This window comes from Leptopilina boulardi, unplaced genomic scaffold, assembly GCF_019393585.1.
Source record: "Leptopilina boulardi isolate dan_hultmark-lab unplaced genomic scaffold, ZJU_Lbou_2.1 LbouV2_310, whole genome shotgun sequence".
In the NCBI taxonomy this organism is placed as follows: domain Eukaryota; kingdom Metazoa; phylum Arthropoda; class Insecta; order Hymenoptera; family Figitidae; genus Leptopilina; species Leptopilina boulardi.
In genome coordinates, this window is record NW_026137875.1 from 2,652,509 (window position 1) to 2,674,218 (window position 21,710).

Genomic DNA, 21,710 nt, shown 5'->3' on the forward strand with positions numbered 1-21,710 from the left:
GAAAGATTAACTGATTATTGCTTTAGATAAAAATGAATGGTGAAAATGGTGTGTATAAAAAAAGTGTTTCACTTTTAGTTAATAATATTATTATTATTTTCTTTATTATTTTTCAATGTTTCATTGAGGGGACATATCCAGCCAAGAGAGAACAAAAATATTTATTTATAATAACAGTGTCTTATTCTTCTTTTTTGTATTTTTAATAATTTTAAACTTAAGAGAAATTATTTGTTTCAAATGGATTGAAAAAAGTAATTTAATTAATTATTTAATTAATTTGTCACCAACAGAATTGAATTGTTTAATTATTTTTTTATTTAATTAATTAAATTTAAAACTATTTCCCAACGTATTAGGACAGTTTTATTATTTAATATTTGTTTCTAGCCTTGGAGGTTTTGACGAAATTTTCTCGTATAAGTCTATCATGGTTTGGAGCATGGCCATCTCATAAAAATAAATTATTATCAAAAATCTTGTTCTTCGTCAGTATCATAATCATGATTTTTAGTGTTGTCATACCACAAGGCATCAAGTTAATTCAAGTTCGAAATAATCTCGACCTTATAACACAAATTGTTTCTACTGCAGAATTACCATATTTGGTAGCATTAACAAAAATGAGCGTACTATATTATAATAAAGAAAGTTTGTATTATTTAAAAGTAACAGCACATAAATATTTTTTTATTTTGCACTTAAATATTGTGATAATACTATATTTTTAAAAAAATATTCTATTTTGTATAAAATTATTTAATTTTTGTTTCATTAGAAATGACAATTCTCTATCACTACATGATTAATCATTGGGAAAAAAATAAAACTAATGAAGAAATAGAAATAATGATAAAAAACGGTGACAAGGGTAAAAAAATTGCACTTTTATGTATGTTCTTGGGACATGCAACTATGATAGCTCGTTTAATTCAATGGATATTTGAAAATTTAAATGATTGGAATAATCAACATCATTTCAAAAATTATACATTATATGTTGAAGCTTATTATCCATTTGTTTGGAATTATAGTCCAGTTTTTGAAGTAACATGTATTATTGAATACTTTGGTACATTTCTTGCAACGGTAGCCTATACTGGTACAGATGGTTTCTTCAGTCAAATTGTTTTACATCTTTCTGGAGAATATCATATTTTACGTTTACAACTCTTAAGGCTCGTCAATAATTTCAAAATTACAAAAATTGATTATGAATTTGATAAAAAATTTAGCCACATTATTAATGTTCACGATCATTTAAACAGGTTTATAAATTATATTTTCATATTATTTATTTATTTAAGTCAAATTATAATTATAGTAGGACGTAGACTTATTCTACGTCGATTCGCATCATGTATAATTAACTTATGATTATCAAAAAGTCATTAGTCGACAATTAATGAACTATTTGAATTTAATGTTACTGGATATTAAAAAAAGAATTCTTTTATTTTGCATTATTTTAATTTTCAATTATTATTTCTTATCTTAATCAATTTGAAAATTAGACTATTGCAATTACTGTATATTTATTAACCTCTAGAAAGCCATTAATATTTACCTCCAAGAATCATAAGCTTTCTATTGTGCTCCAATTGTCGAGGGAATAAGATAATGCTTTGTCATTTCTTATCTCAAAGGAGAATAAGATATGTCAATAATTAGAAATTTAAAATCAGAAATTTAAAATAGTGGATTTAAGAAAAGTTTGATTTACATGAAACTTGGTATCCCTAGGAGTTAGGGCTAAATCAATCAAATAAAAGGATAACTTTTGATACCACTTTATAGACTTTCGGACTGTTGCTATCAAGGACAATTGTCTGTGTTAATGTTCTCGATATCATGTTCTTCTCTACCATTAGAACATTCATTATTTTGAAAATTGTAGTTCTGACACTCGGTTAGGCTTAAAGTCATCTAAGAGGAAAAAGATTATTTTGAAAATGTAAATATTTCAAAATTTGCAAATGTTGATTCCTGATCATCACTTCTTTGAAAATTGGAGTTGACATTAAAGGATCAGTACTCCAATAATCTTCCAAATTTCCTTTTTGAACTTGTCCCATTAAAATTGAGATGGCGTAAACTTTTCGTAATTCTTCAACAGTACGAGGTATTCAATTCTTCCATTTTGAAATGATGAGGTTCAAGATTTTGAGCATGACAGCGAATTGATTCCGTTACAATTATTTAAAAAAGAGGTATGTCAAAAAATCAGTCAAAATTATCAATCAATTTATTAACACTCAGAGGAATATTTTCGGAAATCTTTGATGTGATATTTAATCATTTTATTATAATTAAAATAATGATTATACATATTTAAAAAAATTAGGCCTATATCTAGGGTTTCGTGGCTTTTTAAATTCAGATCAAAAGTTATTTGTATATAATAAATAATTTATAATTACATTATTTGTGAATTGCTATGGTTGCTATGGTAATGGTTGCTATGGGAACGGTTACTATGGAAACAGTTGCCATGGAAACGGTTGCCATTGTAATGGTTGCTATGGTAATGGTTTCTATGGATACGATTGCCATGGAAACTATACGAGTGTACGACGAACGGACGGACGGACGCCAAAGCGAAACTATCAGGTTTTCGGCCCTGGGCCATGAAACCCTAAAAAGGTAATTTTCTCAAAAAGTGAAATAAAAACCTTGACAATTGGAGTACATTCGGTAATTGGTGCTTCTACTCTAGATTTTGTTTTGGTTATTATATCTAAAGGTTAATTTATTACAATAAAAAATATTTGATTAGGAGTTGTATTTTACTATATATCAAAACTAATAGAAAATATTTAGTTGTATAGCAATATTGGAGAATACTTTTTATTTGATGTTCCTGGTCCAATTACTAGCTTGCAGTATTCAATTTTGTTTGCAGGGATTTATGCTTGTTTTGGTAAGTATATTTTTATATCCATAATATATCTTCTTATATACATAAAAATTCTACATTAATTTAATTATAAACTTGTATTTGAATTATGATTGTTTTCCCATTTTCAGTATGTAACAGAAAGAAAATCCAGTTCAATGTTATTATCTATCCTTTTTATAATAATATTTCTTGTTTATATGATTGGAAATTTTTACGTATATTGTTATTTGGGAGAACAACTTCAGATGGAAGTGAGTAATTTTAAAGACATTATAATTCAGTTTCTATATTTTATTATAATTTTCTGCGATAAATGTGAAATGATTTTACTAATTTTATACTTCTGTGCCTCTGTCATTAACAGTATGTGATTATTAGGTTCCTAATATTAATTTTGTTGGTCAGTTTTTGTTAAAATAATGAATAGATTAAAGTGAGATTTTGTGAAAAAGGACTATGGTGCTTAGTGGCAGATGAGTTACTAAAAGGAACTCAATAGTCCAATTTATTGTAGGCAATATTAAGCTGATGATTTCATAATTATCTTAAGAGGATTCTCGGTTGAGACGCTTCTAGAACTAATAGAAAGGGCCCTAGGGATCGTTAAGAGGTGGTGCGATCGGACTAGACTTTCTGTCAATCCATAAAAAACGGATATCGTTATATACACTAGAAAATACAAGGTTCCTAAATTAAAGAAACTATTATTTTATGGAAAGGAAATTTCTTTTTCTGACTCGGTGAAGTATCTGGGGGTATATCTGAATAAAAAGCAAAGTTGAAAGAGCCTATCCTTTTCGCAGGGATAGAAAAATACCTCTTACGACATAGAATTCCTTGTTATGCCTTCTTATTTACCCACAAAATAAATGATGTCTAGAGTGGAAGAAAAGTCAGCCCAATGAAATGGCAAAGTAGTTAGTTGCAGTCGTATTGACTCCGATAACACTTCAAAAGGAGTTAGCGTGGACAAGACTCGTGTACATTCAGCAGGGACCACGTGGAGGTTCTGCTTTCACACTAAAGTCTCAGTCTGCCTTTGTTGCACAAAAACATAAATTCATCATGATTTTTCATTATAATTGTATGTAAATACAAGTAATGTATTTTAGAAATAATAATAGAAAGTGGTAATTTTAGTAATTGATGCAAAACTCGAGTAGATTTTAAACATTCTTTGACGCTGGGTCACACCGGGTGGCTCCCGGTAGCGCGAAGGTTACGAGTTTTTAGAATCAATCGCATGTTTCAATATGCATCCTAAAAATCCCGAGTGGGTTCAATAGTGATGTCCCAACTGGCAATGGTAAAGGATGGTGTCCTCGGCACATGTGCTGCTTGTCTTGACCTGAAGTAGTTCCGAATTTTTCAAAAATCACTACTTCCAATTGGTCATTACGTTTTGTGTGGTGCATTTAGTTGTATTTTGTAAACGGTAACGACATAGGTACTCGTACCTGAGTCTAATGGTACGACGGGAAGCATCTGGTGCCTTTTAGAGCCTGGGGTCTCCGCCAGGCGTTGGGCATGGATTCGTAGTGGCAAGGGTTGCAGTCTACATCGCTTTAGGCTAGATTCAATTGTTCGGGGTGAACTCGTTTTTTTATACTCGGTGTGTGAGTTGCACTAACTCAATGTGGGCGGCAAACCTGCAGAGTTTCCATCGGATTGGGAAGGTTTCTCTTTTTACCAAAAGGAACAATCGTGACTTAGGCCGATCGCATTGCCGATTGGAAGGTGACTGGAAGAAATTCTCTGTCATCGGTGCTGGCCGCGCACTAACTCTCGTCTCTATGTCCCATGGGAGATCATGTAACTATACAGAATGCGCTTATCGTCGAGCTCAAGGCCGACTGGGATGCCTGGGTCCTTAAGGACTATAACTCCCGATCTTAAAATAAGCATATCTACCCTCTAACGAAAGAACTACCGGCATGTTGAAACGGCGGCGATTTAGCAAGCCGCCTTGCTACCGATGCACCATGGGGAAAGAGGAGGGAAAAATTGCCATTGTAAAGTCCTTAAGGACCAAAACGGCGAAGAAGACCGGTTGCTCTTCCAGGAGCAGACGGTTAGCATTGATTCCCTTCGCCCGTGCAAGTAGAACTTGAGCGGAAGAAGGTAATCAAAGTAACCAGCGGGGACCTCGTGGAGGTTCCGTCTCCGAGCTAAGCTCCACCCACCGATGGTCTGGTAGGTTACACACACTCATTCACACACACACACTCATACAATAGGGTGCCCAATGAAATGACGGAACGGTTAGTAACATTCATCTTGGACCCGATAACACCCCAACAGGAGTGGGCGTGAGTTAGCGAGGACAAGAATCCTGCACTTCCAACTGGGACCACGTGGAACATCCGCTCCCAGATCGAAGTGTCAGACCGCAGTCTTAAACCACAACTAGTCTCACCCTGCCTCCGGACGAGGAGGCGTACTGCGTTCAAATTTCCCTCTTTAGTCGCCTCGTACGACACGCGATGGGATACGGGAAGACAAATTCTCCGGCCGGACTTCCACAGCCACATTGCACGGGGAGGGTCCCATTTCACATGGTGAACACCTGGCAGGCGTAGTGCGTTCATACATCATCGGTAATGTCCCATCTTAGCGTCTCCGTCGAAGCCGTACTTAGCTAGATGGCTAGAGGAGTTCTATACTACCTTTTGGATCTAAAGAAGAACAATAAAATTATAATGGGAGCTAAAACCGAATATGGTTCTCCGGCTATACCAAATAGTACTCAAACCCAGATTTTTGCAGGCGGTAGTTGTTTGGTGGATTAGAAGCCAGTTGATAACGGCGAAAAAGAAACTGGAACTACAGGCAATGGTTTTTTGGAGGAACCACAGAAGCTGTGAAAACCACGCCAACTGTAGCGTTAGAATTCATTTTAGTAAAAGATCCTCTACATATCTTTGCAGTAAAGAAAGCTGCTCTTACTATAGAGTACAGGTGGTATGCACTCCAGAATCCATAATTAATATCCACGAAATTAGTAAGAGGCAGGACAGAATGATCAAAAGAGTGAAATTCAAGCTTCAAAATCATTACTAAATAAAATTATTTTTAGCAATAATTCATCATTATACAGCAATTTTTCTTTTTTCAGAGTTTTGCTTTCGCACAAACGGCTTACGATTGTGAATGGTATCACTTGCCTCCACAAAAAGTAAAAGGTTTGCTTCTTCTAATGCAATCTGGTCACAAACCAGTGGCAATAACAGCTGGTAAATTTTGTGTTCTGAATTTGATTTTGTTTGGCAGCGTAAGTTGTATTTCATATTTTCAAACTTATATTTTTAAATTTATTAATTGTGAATTCGTTATAACTAAAAGGAAACCTCAAAAATAGTTTATTATTGTTACTACAGATCATGAAAACATCTATGGGATATTTATCTTGTTTGATAACTATGAGACAAACAAGTAAATACTAATTTATAATTGTACAATTTTCGAATGTTATATAGAAAACGTTATTATTTTATTTTTAATAACATTGTACTACAATTTGATAATCCAGAAAATTTACATCTACACTATAATTAATTGTAAGTCAAAAGAGAAACGCATGTATTTCATATACGGAATAATAAAAATAATGACATTTCAATATTGATAACGTACAGTTTGATGTTACTTATTCCTATGTTTTATTTCTATCTCAATAATATTCTATTTTTTCACAAAATTACCTTTTTATTCTGATGAGTAATTTTAAAATTGTTTATTTTATATAAATATTCCTTCGAATTTTTTTTTAATTATTTTAAGTTGTACATCAGTGTAGGAACATAGTAGATAAAAATTCAGATTTCTCTTTATTGGATACATTTTTTTATGTAAAGGATTGCCATCTTTTCTGTATAACACAACACCTTCAACTGGAAGCAATAGATAAATATTTCTTAAAATAATTTAGATGTTGGAAATAATATGTATTTAACAAAAATTATATATATAATGTACATTTTATAAATTATATTAAAGTTTGTATCTGATATATTGATAAATGCATTATGTTTTAGTTGAAAGTGCATCGCAATAATACAACTGTGTTAAAGCAGAATTTTACAAAGTATAAAGAGAAATATGTTGTAGGTTTGAAATCTAAGGGAAAACAATTGAATGAAACTAAAATTCATGACAAAGGTATCATGTGCGCAGGCTCACATTTAACTTTAACAAAGTATGTAACTAATGACTTGTCATTAACTAACTTTGTTAAATGCAAACTCTCATGTACTTTTCTTTATTCTTTTTTATTTTCGCAGAAATAAATTTAATCAATATTCCTTTGTTTAGAATATTGCTCATCACAGTATTTCTATCTCCATATTCTCCACATATACTATTTAAATTTTATTAAATTACAAGTACTAAGTATTAGGGTGTTAATTATTTTGCAAAAATCCCTGACGAAAGTTTCGTATTAATTTTCAATCAGTTGTAATGAATATTATTCCGAGACATTCCTCGAAATTTATTTTCCAAACAATTAGTTTCTAAATTTTAATGTAACTCTATAAAATATTCTGTACGAACCAATTAGTTTCATTCTGAAACTAAATTTTAATTCTTTTCAATCCTGTCTTTTATTCTTTCCGAATCAATTCGTTTGGATTTAAAACTAAATTTTAATTTTAAATCCGGTTATTTTTTATTTCTAATTAATCTGTTTCATATCAAATGGAATTTTTTTGAAATGAAATAACAGGATTTAAAAGCATTAAAATTTATTATCGGAATGAAACTAATTGATTTGGGAAGAAAAAATAATAGAATAGAAATGAATTAAAATTCAGCTTTAGAATCAAACGGATTGATTCAGAAAGAATATTTTGTTGAGTTCGAATTCGGATGAAGATTAATTGGATTTGAAACAAATTTTGAAATGCCTCGGAATAATACTTATTAAAACTGTTTGAACATTAATTAGAAACTTTTGACAGGGATTACATTATTACTATTTGATTGGGTCTTAATGTTTCAAATAATAATTATATTTGAATTGATTTTAAAAAAATATATCAAAAAACCTAAAACCAAAGAAATTCCATTATTTGCAAAATAAGGCACCCATTGATAAAAAAAATTTATTTAATAATATTAGTTACTACATTATTATTCTATGTGAAAAATTAAAATATTAACTACTTATTCCTAAAGTTAACAATGACTAATGAAAGTGGTGTGTATACAAAAATGAAAAGATATTGTAAAATTTTTTATTTTTTCTTCTTCATCTTATATTGCTTTTTTTTAGCCTTTGAAGATTTGATGAAATACTCTCGTATATGTCTTTCAATGTCTGGAGCATGGCCATCGAATAAAAATAAAAAATTATCAAAAATGTTGTTCTTGATCAATATTACAATTATAACAATTTGTGTACTCATACCACAAAGCATTAAATTGATTACAGTTCGTGATAATTTTGACCTCCTGACACAAACTCTTTCTACTGCTGAATTACCGTATTTGGTTGTTTTAACAAAAATGATCGTACTTTATTACAATAAAAAAAGTTTGTATTGTTTAAAAAAAAATGATCTTTTAATAATTTTTTTAATTTTTCATTTTGTAAATGTCTGAATTTAAATTGCGACCCAATTTTTTTAAATTTTACACTGTACGTGCAAAAATTTAAATGTGGTCAATTAATTTTTATAAAATAATGTCAAACAGATTTTTACATTAGCCGCGTTATTTTAATAGAGTCAAAAAGGGTATAGGGGATTAATAATTCAAAAATTACTCCTGCAACTATTTAATTCAAATTGGCATCATATATTGGTACCCCCATGAATAAAAAATTCTGCAACTATGAACCCTTAATACGCATTTTTGGGGGAGTTATGGAGGGGAAAGGAAAATCAAAAAACATATTTTTCTCGAAAATGTTGCGCGACGATGGTTTTCGTTAAATTAATCAAAAACTACATTTTTTTAAAATCTGAAAAAATATGTTAAAGAGGACATTATAAGGTATCTTTAACAAAAATTAGAGTGGTCACTTTAAAAAATAATCCCCAAAAAAAGTATCAATTATACAGAATTTTTTATTCATAGGAGTACTTTAAAATATGCAAATTTGAATTAAATAGCTACGGAGGCACTTTTTGAATGCTTAATCCCCTATACCTAACCTTTTTGAACTGGGATACCAAAAACAGACTTCTAAAACATGAAATACTTTTATAACACTAGTTTACAAAAATTTTGATCTGCGTCATTTCACTGTCATTTCTCATGTAAAATTTGCTCCTGAATCTCAATATGAAGTCAGAGATAGTTAAGAAAGTAGAACAGTTTTCGAGATATATAGCTAAATTTCAGTTTTTTGAGTTTCAAAAAAAAGTGCGTTCACTAATTTACAAATATCTCCGAATGCAGTTGACTGATTTCAATTTTCTTTGCAGAAAATTAAAGGTAATTTAATTTCCAATAAAAAAGAATTTATAATATTTTTTATTCAAATTGACGGTTTAGGAAATATTTACTAATTTGTCTAGAATTACACATTATTTTTAACAAATTTTTCGAAAATAATTGACTTTTCTTGTAAATTGCGTAATAAAAAACGTAATTACTTCCGGTTTTTTTTCATGGACGTTAAAGTATAATCTCGTAGGAAGAAAATAAGCCATTGCAGATCAAAATTGAACAAAAAATATTGAAGATATAGACACTTTAGTAAAAATACAGAAAATGACTTTTTATCGAATTTTATGATTTATTATCCAATGTGGCGGACAAATTTTGAAAAAATCGATCGGATTTGCTTGAAACTCTCTACTCGGGTGTTTTTGGGGTCTCTGAAAATGAATCCGGAGTCAGTTTTTCAAAATTCAAAATGGCGGGTGCAACATGGCGGATAAATATTTAAAATCACTGGAAACTACTAACTTTAGACGAATATATTAAGTTTTTTCAAAAGTTTTCCGCCATATTGGATCCGCCATTTTGAATTTTGAAAAACTGACGTCGGATTCGTAATCAGCGACCCCGAAAACCCCCAAGTAAAACATTTTACAAGGATCAATAAAAGGTATCGGTTAAATTAATAATTAGTAATTTGTTTATATAATTTGTTTATAACAAATTACGTGTGTTCTACTAGAACATAATTTTACAAATCCCAAATCTGTAGGAGTACTTTAAGTGGCTAATAATAAAAAATATTTCGATTTTGTTGTGATATTCATACGTTTCACAGGAAAAAGGTACTTTTTATTTGTTTATTTATATTAATATAATTATATATACAAAATATAAATTAAAGATTGGGGTTTAGCAATATCTTAAAAATTTAGTGAGGATTATTTGAAGTCAAGAAATTACGTTTTTTATTATGCAATTTACAAGAAACGTCAATTATTTTCGAAAAATTTGTTAAAAATAATATGTAATTCTAGACAAATTAGTAAATATCTTCTAAACCGTTGGAAATTAAATCACCTTTAATTTTCTGCAAAGAAAATTGAAATCAGTCAACTGCATTCGGAGATATGAGAAATGACAGTGAAATGACGCAGATCAAAATTTTTTTTATTTTGTAAACTAGTGTACCTGATTAGTTATACAATTTGAAAAATTAATTCCTAGTATGTTTTTATACCATTTGGCTGTAATAAATTATGTTTAAAAGTTTTTTAAAGTAAATATTATATATTTTAATGTACATACATATATGTAATTTAATTTATATAACATTAATAACATTTTTTTTATTAGATATGACGACTCTCTACAACTACATGGTTGATCATTGGAAAAAAAATAGAAGTAATAAAGAATTAAAGATAATGATGGAAAATGGTGAGAAGGGTAAAAAATTTGCTATTTTTTGTATATTCTTGGGACATGCAGCGGTAGTTTCACGTTTGATTCAATGGACATTTGAAAATTTAAATAATTGGAATAATCAAAATCACTACAAAAATTTTACATTATATGTGGAAGCTTATTATCCGTATACATGGAATTATAGTCCAATTTTTGAATTAACTGTCGTTGTTGAATTGGTTGCTTTATATTTGGGAATGATTGCTTATACTAGTACTGACGGTTATTTCTGTCAAATTGTTTTTCATCTTTCTGGAGAATATCTTGTTTTAGGATTAGAACTCATAGACATTGTCAATACTTTTAATGTTGAAAAAGTTGATTATGAATTTGATAAAAAATTTCGTCGCATCGTTGATGTTCATGACCATATAAGAAGGTTTTTACATTTTTTTTTTTTATACACTGATTAAAAACATTAAGAATTTAACTTTTTTTTTACAAGTACATTGAAATAATATAATAAAATGTAAATAAAAATAAGTAAACAATTATTTAGAATATAACGTTTATGGGCAGTTAATCCACCTTTTAATAAAATGTCATATATAGAGTTATCTAGGAGGATAAATTTATCGGAAGGTTTAACTGTACAGAAAATGTACAAAGCATTAAGTCACGTCATTCGGAAAGAGAAATTATTACTTTTGACGAAAAATATATAAACACTAATACTTTTAAATTTACCATGCGTCAAATTTAGCAATCTAACCTCACTTTTGCGCTTATAACTGACAGTTAAATTCGTTATTTGTCACTTCATCTGGCTGATAAGTAACTTTCAGATGAGTCACAATTTATCTGTCAGTTAACGAAGTGCTAATTAGCGCTATTCGGAGGTGGATCAACACGAAATTATTCTATCCCACAGATAAACTTTTCCGTAACTCTTAACTGGAGGTGGATCAACTGGCCCATTAAATGTGTCCTGACGTGGTGAAAGGGACCTTATGGTACAATAGCAAATTGTACTTTTGAATGTTCATAATAAAAAATGAATTAAACAAAATAATTTCTAGTTTTTGGAAATGAAAGAGCAACTCAAATAATTTGACTTCCAAAAATTAGAAATTATTTTGTTCAATTCATTTTTTATTATGAACATTTAAAGTACAATTTGCAATTGGACCATAAGATCCCTTTCACCGCGTCAGGACACATATAAATTATATATGTATAACTAATAAAAAAAAATTTAGTTGTATCGCAATCCTAGAGAGCACTTTCTATTTGATGTTTCTGGTCCAATTGATCGCTAACAGTATCGAATTTTGTGTGCAGGGTTTTCTTCTTGTTTTGGTAAGTATCATTAAAAAAAATATATATATATATATATATATACACTGGAATCTCCGAAGAGTGTACGGCATTAGTCTTAGACCCATGGAGTAGTATAAAGAGACCGAACGACCATGTTAAATCTGCGTTAAAAGTGGACCAAATTTTGGTAACCGCTTAGTGTCATGAAAATACGTAATATGGAACACTAGCGCCACTGATTGTGTTAAACTCATCTGGACAGTCAGCCATTGTAAAAGTTTTAAAAATAAGGAGCAATGTATTTTTGGGTTATGTTCAACGTACTTCCAATTTTTCCCACTGTTTACATACTTCCTACGAGAGCGCTTGTGTTCCATTACGTATTTTCATGACACTAAGCGGTTACCAAAATTTGGTCCACTTTCAATGTACGTCGTTCGGTCTCCTTATACTACTCTATGCTTAGACCGCTCTACGGAAAAATGTCCTTGACGCCACCTGACGTCGAATACTGTAAACACTCAGGGCCGTACAATTAATAACTACTGCTTTTAGCAGAATATATTTTACATATATATTATTATAAATATTAATAAATTTTGTTTTTATAATAAAGTACTGTTAGTTGTCATTTTATAATTAATATTTTTTTCAAAATTAAGTAATTAATAAGCCAATAAAACTGCTTGCAGAGTAACGGTACACACAAAAAAGCAGACACTCCTGCTTTCTCACTCTTTACCACACCGCGCTGATAGTTTGTTCGCTCACGGTAATACCGCTCTTAGAAGATTCCATTGTATCTATTTTTATTGTAAATTCTAAATTAATTCATTTTTAATTTCTAAATTGAAATTTAGTTATTGTTTTTGTATTTTCAGTATGTAAACGACAAAAATCCGACTTCAATGTTAATAGATGTCCTTTTTATAATAGTATTTCTCATATGTATGATTGGAAATTTTTATGTGTATTGTTATTTGGGTGAACAGCTTCAGATGCAAGTAAATAATTTCAGCAACAATTTACCCTGCATATACATAGGGGAGACTGGGGCAAACCGGACAGGTGTTAGTTTCTCAGAATTGGTCAAATTTTAAAATATGTCAATTATAAATTTGAAAAGACTATAATAAGAATAACTTATTTCTTCAGTTTGACATTTTTTAATTGTGTTTATGCAATTTTATAAACAAAAGTTTGTTTTTTCGCTTCCGCTAGAAATTTTTACAGATCTGTTCATAAACAATTTGTGAGAAAATCGTGTAATATTTATTAAAATTGTTTTTTAGGTTTAAAAGGTGCATGCCTCAGTTAAATTTATCGGTTTATAATTTAATGATTTTACTAAGCATTTTTTTTTATACAGATCTTAATTGTCAAAATGAGCCTGTGGGGCAAATCGGCCTATGTCTGTTTCCCTTGTAACAGAAATTCACGAAGATTACCTATCAACTAAAAAATTCGTGCACGCTTTCGTGAATCTTTGTCCACTTTACGGAGATTTAAACAGTACATTTTAAGGTACATGTGTCACGGTGCGCCAGAAGGAGGTTTAAATAAAAATGAATTGGCACTTAAAAATTCTTTTTGATTATGGTTCTAAGATAAATAAAAAACTTTTCTCAATAGGTTTTAAAATCAGCTTACGTGCCCAATTTAAAACAAATTGAGATTTAAATATTTAAAAATATTGTTTTATGAGGAACCAGAATTTATTTAATGTATACTTATATGCGTATAGATAATAGATGTTTTAGATTTGGGTTCATATAAATTTATTAACAATGAAGTTATTTTCTTGTTTCGTTTTTATATTTATGCACATTAAGAGTGTCGAACGGTATCTGAAATTCTTTGGCAAGAAGAGAGCTTTAATTATCGCTCTGAACGTGAAATAGTATTGATTTTAAAATACTTTTTTCTCGAAACACGAACACTTTTAACAAAATCAGCCAAAATCCTCATCTTATAAATTTCCTAAATCCAAAAGACGGTACGAATTCATAGAAAAACATGGTTGCAAAACAAAAAGTAGAAAAGTAATCTAATAACAGCTGCGACTTTGTGCGCCCTGCATGCTGCTGCCATCTGACGGCGGCAGGAGGTAATGTACCTGTCATTATATTACTTTTCGTTTTGCAATCGTGTTTCTGTATGGATTCGTATAATCTTTAGGATTTATGAAATTTATATAAGATAAGGATCTCTAGCTGCTTTTGTAAAAAGTGTCTGTCTTTCGAGAAGAAAGTATTTTAAAATTAATGTTTACCATTTTCACGTTTAGTGCCGTTTTTATAGAGCGATAATTAAAGGTCTCTTCTTGCCAAAAAATTTCAGAGACCATTAGACTCTCTTAAATAAATTTTGTCACTCTTAAAATCGTTCTTTTAACATTATAATTTAATTTTTTAAAATTGGACACAAACACTACAGCAATATAATTATTTATATGTAAAATTGAAAATAAGTAATTATTTTATCATTTATTACAGTATTTATTAGATTAAATAAATTGTGATTCCCCATAAAACACTGTTTTTATATAAAAACTCAATTTTATTTTAATCGGGCACGTAAACTGATTTTAAAAACTATTGAGAAATGTTTGTTATTCATCTAAGAATCATAATAATCAAGAAGAATTTTTAAGTGCCAATTCATTTTTATTTAAACCACCTTCTGGCGCACCGTGGTGTCTCTAGAAAAAAGTTGCGCAATTAGATGACCTTTTCAACAAGCTATTATAAACGGTTTTCCATTAGTTTCTTTAGTTACTAGAGCCTTACAACTGTTAACATGGCCGGTTTGACCCAGTCTCTCCTATAGTTAAAAAACAGAACAATATTTGTATAAGTCGAATTTTTTTTAGAGTTTTATGTTTGCTGAAAGAGCTTATGATTGTCTGTGGTACCAGTTGCCGCCTCAGAAAGCAAAATATTTACTTCTTCTAATGCAGTCTGGACATAAACCAGTGGCAATAACAGCTGGTAAATTTTGCGTTCTCAATTTTGTTTTGTTTCACAATGTAAGTTACAAATATATTATTTTCGTAAATCTTCATAGTAAATTTTTTAAAGTTAAATATTCTTTGTATCATTATTTAGAGTTATTGAACATTTAATTATTACATACTTTCTGTTTTTATAATTATAATGTTTTTGATTATTCTAAAAATAAAGTTGAATTAAGAACAACTGTTATTAATTGAATTAAATGAAATATATTCTGAAAGAAACTAAGGATTAATTTATAAAATAAGCGCACATAAATAGAAAATATAAAAATTTATCGATAAATTTTTCTTTAACATTTTAGATCATTAAAACATCAATGGGTTATTTGTCGTTTTTGATAACAACGAGACAAAGCAATAAGAAGTAAAAAATTGTAAAAATAAATCAAAAATGCTCTCTACTAAAAAAGGACCATGAAAAATGATTAAATACATTTTGTAAAATAAAGTTTTTCGAATATTAATTTCAATAACATTGTGAAACTAGAAATGTTGTTATTATTTTGAATTAAATATTTTAACATTCAATGTTATTTAGTAAGTAGTTCTATATCATAAAACACAAAATAATTTTGAATAATAAACTTTTCTTTGCAATCGACTTCTAAATTTATTTAAATATATTTACATCATGCAAAATGCATTATTTATATGATCAATTATTAATTGTATACACAAAAAGTGTCACTAAAATAAATGAAAAATTTATTCTAACATTAATTTGAATATTTAATAAATTTTTTTAATTTACCTAATTATTTTAAAATTATTATTATTATATAATTATGAAATTGACAATTATTTATTAAAATACACGCACATGATAAGTAAATTTTTCGGATGAACCACTGCACCTCCCAATTTTTGAGATGTCCATCATCAACATTTTTTGAAATGGCTATATTTTTTTGTAAATTATTTTTTCGAAAATCCGCGATAATAGAAAATTAGGATTTTACATTTAGTTGGGAGTAAAACACTAAACTCATTGAAAATTAATTTTTTGGCACTTTTGTGGGTAACAATAGAAACGTGAGCCACTCCACCCAGCCTAAGCCTATCAATTATTTAAGTTTTACGGTTGGTGGATTAGAAAACAAAAAAAACATTAACAGTGACGCGTACACGATATTAGAGACTTTTTCTTCAAAGTGTTAGATATTTGTTAATTAAAAAATATATTTTATGTTTTTCATAAAATTACCTTCTTCTTACGATGAGTGATTTTGAAAGTTCTAAATGCCAATTCCTTAAAATATTCCTTTAAATTTGTTTTAATTATTTTAAATCGTACATCGCAGACTTCAGGATAGAAATTCTGATTTCACTTTATTGGATACTATTTTCTAAACATTATTTTCTTGCCTACAAAGGATTGGCAATTTTTTTTTGCAGAACAGCTTCAGCTAAAAAAAATAGACAAATATTTATTACATATTACAAGTTATATTTAAATTTAACAAAAATGTTATCCAATGTAGTAAAAAAAAATTATAATTTATGTTAATAATTTTATCTGACGTATACATTATGTTTTAGTTGAAACACAATTGTGTTAAATCAAAATTCTACAAAGTAAAAAAAAATATGTTCAAGGTTTGAAATCTGAGAGAAGACAATGAAATGAAACTAAAATTCATGATAAAAGCATCATGTGCGCAGGCTCACATTTAACTTTAACAAAGTACGAGTAACTCTAATGACTCATCATTAACTAACTTTGTTAAATGCAAACTCTCATGTACTTTTCTTTATTCTTTTTTTTATATTTCCAGAGAACTAAATTCGCTCAATACTTTCTTTGTTTAGAATATTGTTTATTGCAATATTTCTACATCCATATTTTTTACATACTAATTAAATTTTTTTTTAAATCACTGTTACATATTTTATTTTGCTACATTAAACATTTTTCTATTAATATGTCATTGATATAATAATAATAATTATTGTTGACTTTTAATCAATGAAAAATAGTTTTGATTTATTCCATTTAAATGCAATATAGAACTAAAAAGAATTACATATGATTCTAACAATGAAATAAAAAAGAATTGATTATTTTTTAAAATAACAATGAAGGGTGAAAATGGTGTGTTTACAAAAGTGAATGAAGTGTTGAATTTTTTGAGTTTATTTCTTTCATAAGCTGGAAAAAATTATTGCATAGCTTTGTAATTTAATTTTATTCTACAATTTTTAACTACTACTCTCATGTCAAATTTATTTTTTAGCCTTACATGTTTTGACAACATACACTCGCTTAAGTCTTGCATGGTTTGGAGTATGGCCATCTCATACAAATAAAACATTATCAACAGTGTTATTTTTTATCAGTATCACAATCATAACATTGACTGTTGTCATACCACAAGGCATTAAATTAATCCAAGTTCGAGATAATTTTGACCACATGACCCACATTATTTCAGTTGCAGAAATACCATATTTGATTGCATTGACAAAAATGAGCGTACTTTTTTATAAAAAAGAAAGTTTGTATCTTTTTCTTTTAATGAATGTTAAGAAAGAACCCTCCCTGCATTAATAGTCAAAACAACAATCATTTAAGGTTTCATTTGAACCAATCAGTACTAACGCAACAACGCTTGGCAACATTGTATTTGTTTCTCCTCCATTTTATACTTCCTATCGTCTGCAAATGTTTTGATTATCATGTTGGAATTAAATTTATTAGAAGAAAATTCTGTGAAACCATCAAAAAATTATTATTGGAAGTATAAAAAAGTTAGCCTAGCCAAAAAGTTTTTAAGAACACAAGCGCTTTCGTGGGAAGTACAGTCGAATCTCCCATAAGAATAACCACTACCTAGAATAAAAACATTCGATTCATGTTTAAAAGAATTTTCTTTTAATTTAATTGAATTTTGTTTTTTTAATTTAATTTAATTATTAAATAATTGTTTCACTGATGTAGCTGCATCATTTACGAATATTAATTCCTTAATAATATTTCCAATTAACTCAAATAATATTTTATCATGAATAAAATTCCGTCCATGATTTATAAAATTAATAAAAGTAGTTAAAAGAATAATACAAGTATGTACCGACAATGTTTTTCACAGTCAACTAAACTTATATTAAATTAAATATTCAAACATTTCTAATAACTCATTTACTTCACAAGACTTCAAACATATATTTTGAAATTGACCGCCATGCGCAATAGGTCACTGCGCAACTATTTCTCCTTACGCGGCAATTCTCTCATAAGTTAACCCCCCCACCAGAATTAACTTATGGGAGATTCGACTGTATGTAAACAGTGGCAAAAATTGGAAATACGTTGAACATAACACAAAAATACATTGCTATCCTTATTTTCATTACTTTTACAATGGGTGACTGTCCAGCTGAGTTTGACACAATCAGTGGCGCTAGTGTTCCATTCCGTATTTTTTGAGGTTTAGTAGGTACCCCAAAAAGTGGTCCACTTTTAGCGCAGATTTAACATGGTCGTTCGGTCTCCTTATACTACTCCATGTGAAAACATTATCGAAACAATAAGTTTTGTGAAAATTGCAATTCGACTTTGTCTTTAACAGACATTGCTAATGAAAAAAGGTTTGGTTTGGCGTCTGTCTTTAGCGTAATGATACGATCATGAAGTAGTATAAGGAGCATCCACTCTATAGGCCGTTTTTGAAAATTCTTTCCCAGCCTTTCCAGATTTAATAGAAGTTTACTATGTTTACTTGCATATCCCCGATACTAACAACCCTAGCGGAAAAGCGTAGAATTACAGGTCACGTGGTACATTGTTAAATAAGTGTTTGTATATAACTGTCAGTTGGCCTTTTTTTAAATGTGTTTGATGCGAGTTAATTTTGTGTAATTATAAATAAAAAAAGTGAAAAATGAGGCTGCTAAATTGATCAATGAATCAGCATTAACATAGGCAACTTTACTTGATACAAATTATTTTGTATGTATTTGAGAATGTTAACAAAATACTTGCTGAACTTGTCACTATATTTTGTTTATTTACATGTAAATATAACCTAAAAATAAAAAAAAATTAAGAAATTTCGCTTGAAATATATACGACTACAATGAAAAAAAATTAATTATATTTTTATTATTTTTTTTATTTTTATATAACTTACAACAAATTATTGCAATTCCTTTATTATTTCATTATGAAACATAATTGAAAACAAATATTTTAAAAATCTCAATTATATATTCGTATATAAATAAGCAAAAACCTACCAATTTTTAAATATATTTTCAAAAAATTTATGTTTTATTTAAAATTTTGGTGTGTAACTTTTTTCTTTCTTTTCAAGTCAAGTCAAATAGTTTTATTGAGATCAAAAATTTTTACACTTTTTCTAAAATTATTATTATATACCTTTACAATATTTACTATTGAGAACAGCTGTCACTAGGCGCAGCCATATTTTGAAAACTTCTAAGTACACCGCTTTTCCGCTAGAGGCGTCATAATCGGAGATATGAAATTTCGGATTTATTCTCATGCAGGGGACTTATATGCTTAACAAGTAGTGAGTGCTCCTTATACTACTTCATGGATACGATTTATATTACTTGAGAAATTTCAAATTTCGCTCTTCTTGTATACCCTAACCTTCAAGAAGCAACGTTGCCACGCGTTGTACTTAGTAATTGCTGATTAATAAAAAAAGATGTTTTTTTATACAAAATAATTAATTTTAAGTCTCATAGGTGAGGTCTGATAATTTTTTTGGAAATTATTTAAACACCAGTTATTTAACTTTAACTTTAAAAAGTTATATTAATACCTGTTTGTCATATTTCTTACAATTAAATTTTAAAGATGATGAAAATGCAATCTCTTTCAATTTGAATCAGTGAAATTTCATTGGTGAAATAGCTAGAAGTCGGTTACTGAATCATTTAGTGAAATTTTCACTGAAAATTAGTCATATATCACTGATATCCAGTGAAAATTAGTGATATATTGTGAGATATTAAAAATTCTACAATGGCGAGGGCAAAGTCAAAATCAGAAAAGTTACTAAATTCTCAAAATTCAAAATATTTTCAAATTTCAAAAAAAAAATTCAAAATTGTAAAATTTTTAATAATCGCGATCTCTGCCAAATAGAGAATATTTGCGACCACCTTCGGAACAATATTTTAGTTTTATAATGATTTTAAACGGATAAATTTTGGGCGCCAGGTTAATAAATAAACCGTTTCAGCAACAAAATCAAATTCAAAATATTCATTGTTCTAAGGGACCGAGACTACCAAGTTAATCCCAAAGTAACAATAAATAGATTATTATTCTAAGGACCGAGACTACCAAGTTAATCCATTAGCAATAATAAATTAAAATTAATTCAAATATTTAGGGAAAATGGCCAGTATGACCCAAAATTCAAATTAATCAAAAATATCAAAATTTACCAAAATAACAAAATCAACAAAATTTTCGGAAATCATTACATGAAAATCATCGCTACTTAAATATTGTTTACCGGTCAAAATCAAAAAAAGTTTTACATCACGCTAGCTCCTTAAATTCAGGAACATTTGGGCGAAGGTTTCCAATGAGAGTGTTTCGGCAAATTTAATACACAATAAAATCCATTATGACAATAAAATATATTCAAAATTCATCCTAACTAAATTTAACAAAATGAGAAAATCATTCCTTGTTCTAATTATCTTAAATAAAATAATCAATAATTGGTCCGTCACATAATATAAATTAATCGATAAAAAAATCGTACACATAAAAAATTGACAAAAACTCTAAAAATGGCTCCATCGACAATATAAAATAATAAATACGCTAAATAATTTAATTAGGCCTTCTCGACTCATAGTTGATACGCAATAAAAAAAACTTAAAATTTTCCTACACTAAATAATTTCACTTGACTTTAAGGGAAAGCGCGACATTTTGATTTGACTGATACACACAGGGAAAATCAATGAAACGACACTCGGCAAAGGAATCAATGACGAATTTGATCAAGTTCGGAAATCACAAAATATATAAAATAACACGATAAAATAATCAAGAAAAATAAGAAGAAATGAACATCATTATAATAATATTTGAAATTTACGCAATTATATTAATAAGAGAAAAATATACGCGAGCAAAGAAAATTCAACCATGCGGTCGACAGTGGCGTCATTTCAAATAGAATATAGAATACACACTCTTATACATAAAATCAAAATTAATATAATCAAAACATAAAGAGTGTATATTCTTTAGAGAAATGTGTCGACTCACCGAATATTCCAAGAGTTAAGGCAGCTTCCGTGACTTGATTTACTCTAATTGGACACTTTTTACACAAAAAAAATATATATAATTTTTGTCTATATGACGGGTCGAGAGGCGAAACGAGCGAAGTCAAGCGTGTGTGTCTAACCACGTTTTTCGGCAAGGTGCCGGTTGCAGCGTAGTTCCTAATCTAACCTAAACTGACCTAGTAGCGCGCGCCATTAGTTCGAGACAGCGCCGTGGCGGCAAAATATTTTCAAATTCAAAATATGTTAATTAGTAATAATTTACAAATAAATTATTTCTTTCAATAATATCTCTAGAATAATCAATAAAATTAACTAAAATAAATCAAATATCAATAAATCTTGAAAATTAACAAAATTAATCGTATAGTAAAATATATCAATAATTCAAGTTTAAAC

At 29.0% G+C, this 21,710-nt stretch overlaps 2 protein-coding genes across 2 annotated transcripts in view; both read left to right on the forward strand.

Moving 5' to 3' along the window:
- The first annotated feature begins 915 nt into the window (after positions 1-915).
- Positions 916-6,342, forward strand: LOC127283813 (uncharacterized). Its single transcript, XM_051308908.1, has 3 exons — positions 916-1,182; positions 6,015-6,170; positions 6,277-6,342. Exons 1-3 carry the CDS (start codon positions 916-918, stop codon positions 6,340-6,342), a joined length of 489 nt encoding a protein of 162 aa, XP_051164865.1.
- Positions 6,343-7,221: 879 nt separating this feature from the next.
- The window catches only part of LOC127283814 (uncharacterized), a 31,049-nt gene continuing 16,560 nt past the window's right edge, over positions 7,222-21,710 (forward strand). The window contains exons 1-9 of the mRNA XM_051308909.1: positions 7,222-7,281; positions 8,075-8,096; positions 8,172-8,432; positions 10,643-11,132; positions 11,953-12,052; positions 12,874-13,083; positions 14,886-15,041; positions 15,332-15,350; positions 17,264-17,524. Of these exons, the coding sequence (XP_051164866.1) occupies positions 8,081-8,096; positions 8,172-8,432; positions 10,643-11,132; positions 11,953-12,052; positions 12,874-13,083; positions 14,886-15,041; positions 15,332-15,350; positions 17,264-17,524 (1,513 nt within the window). The 5' untranslated portion in view covers positions 7,222-7,281; positions 8,075-8,080. The remainder of the gene's footprint in view (positions 7,282-8,074; positions 8,097-8,171; positions 8,433-10,642; positions 11,133-11,952; positions 12,053-12,873; positions 13,084-14,885; positions 15,042-15,331; positions 15,351-17,263; positions 17,525-21,710) is intronic.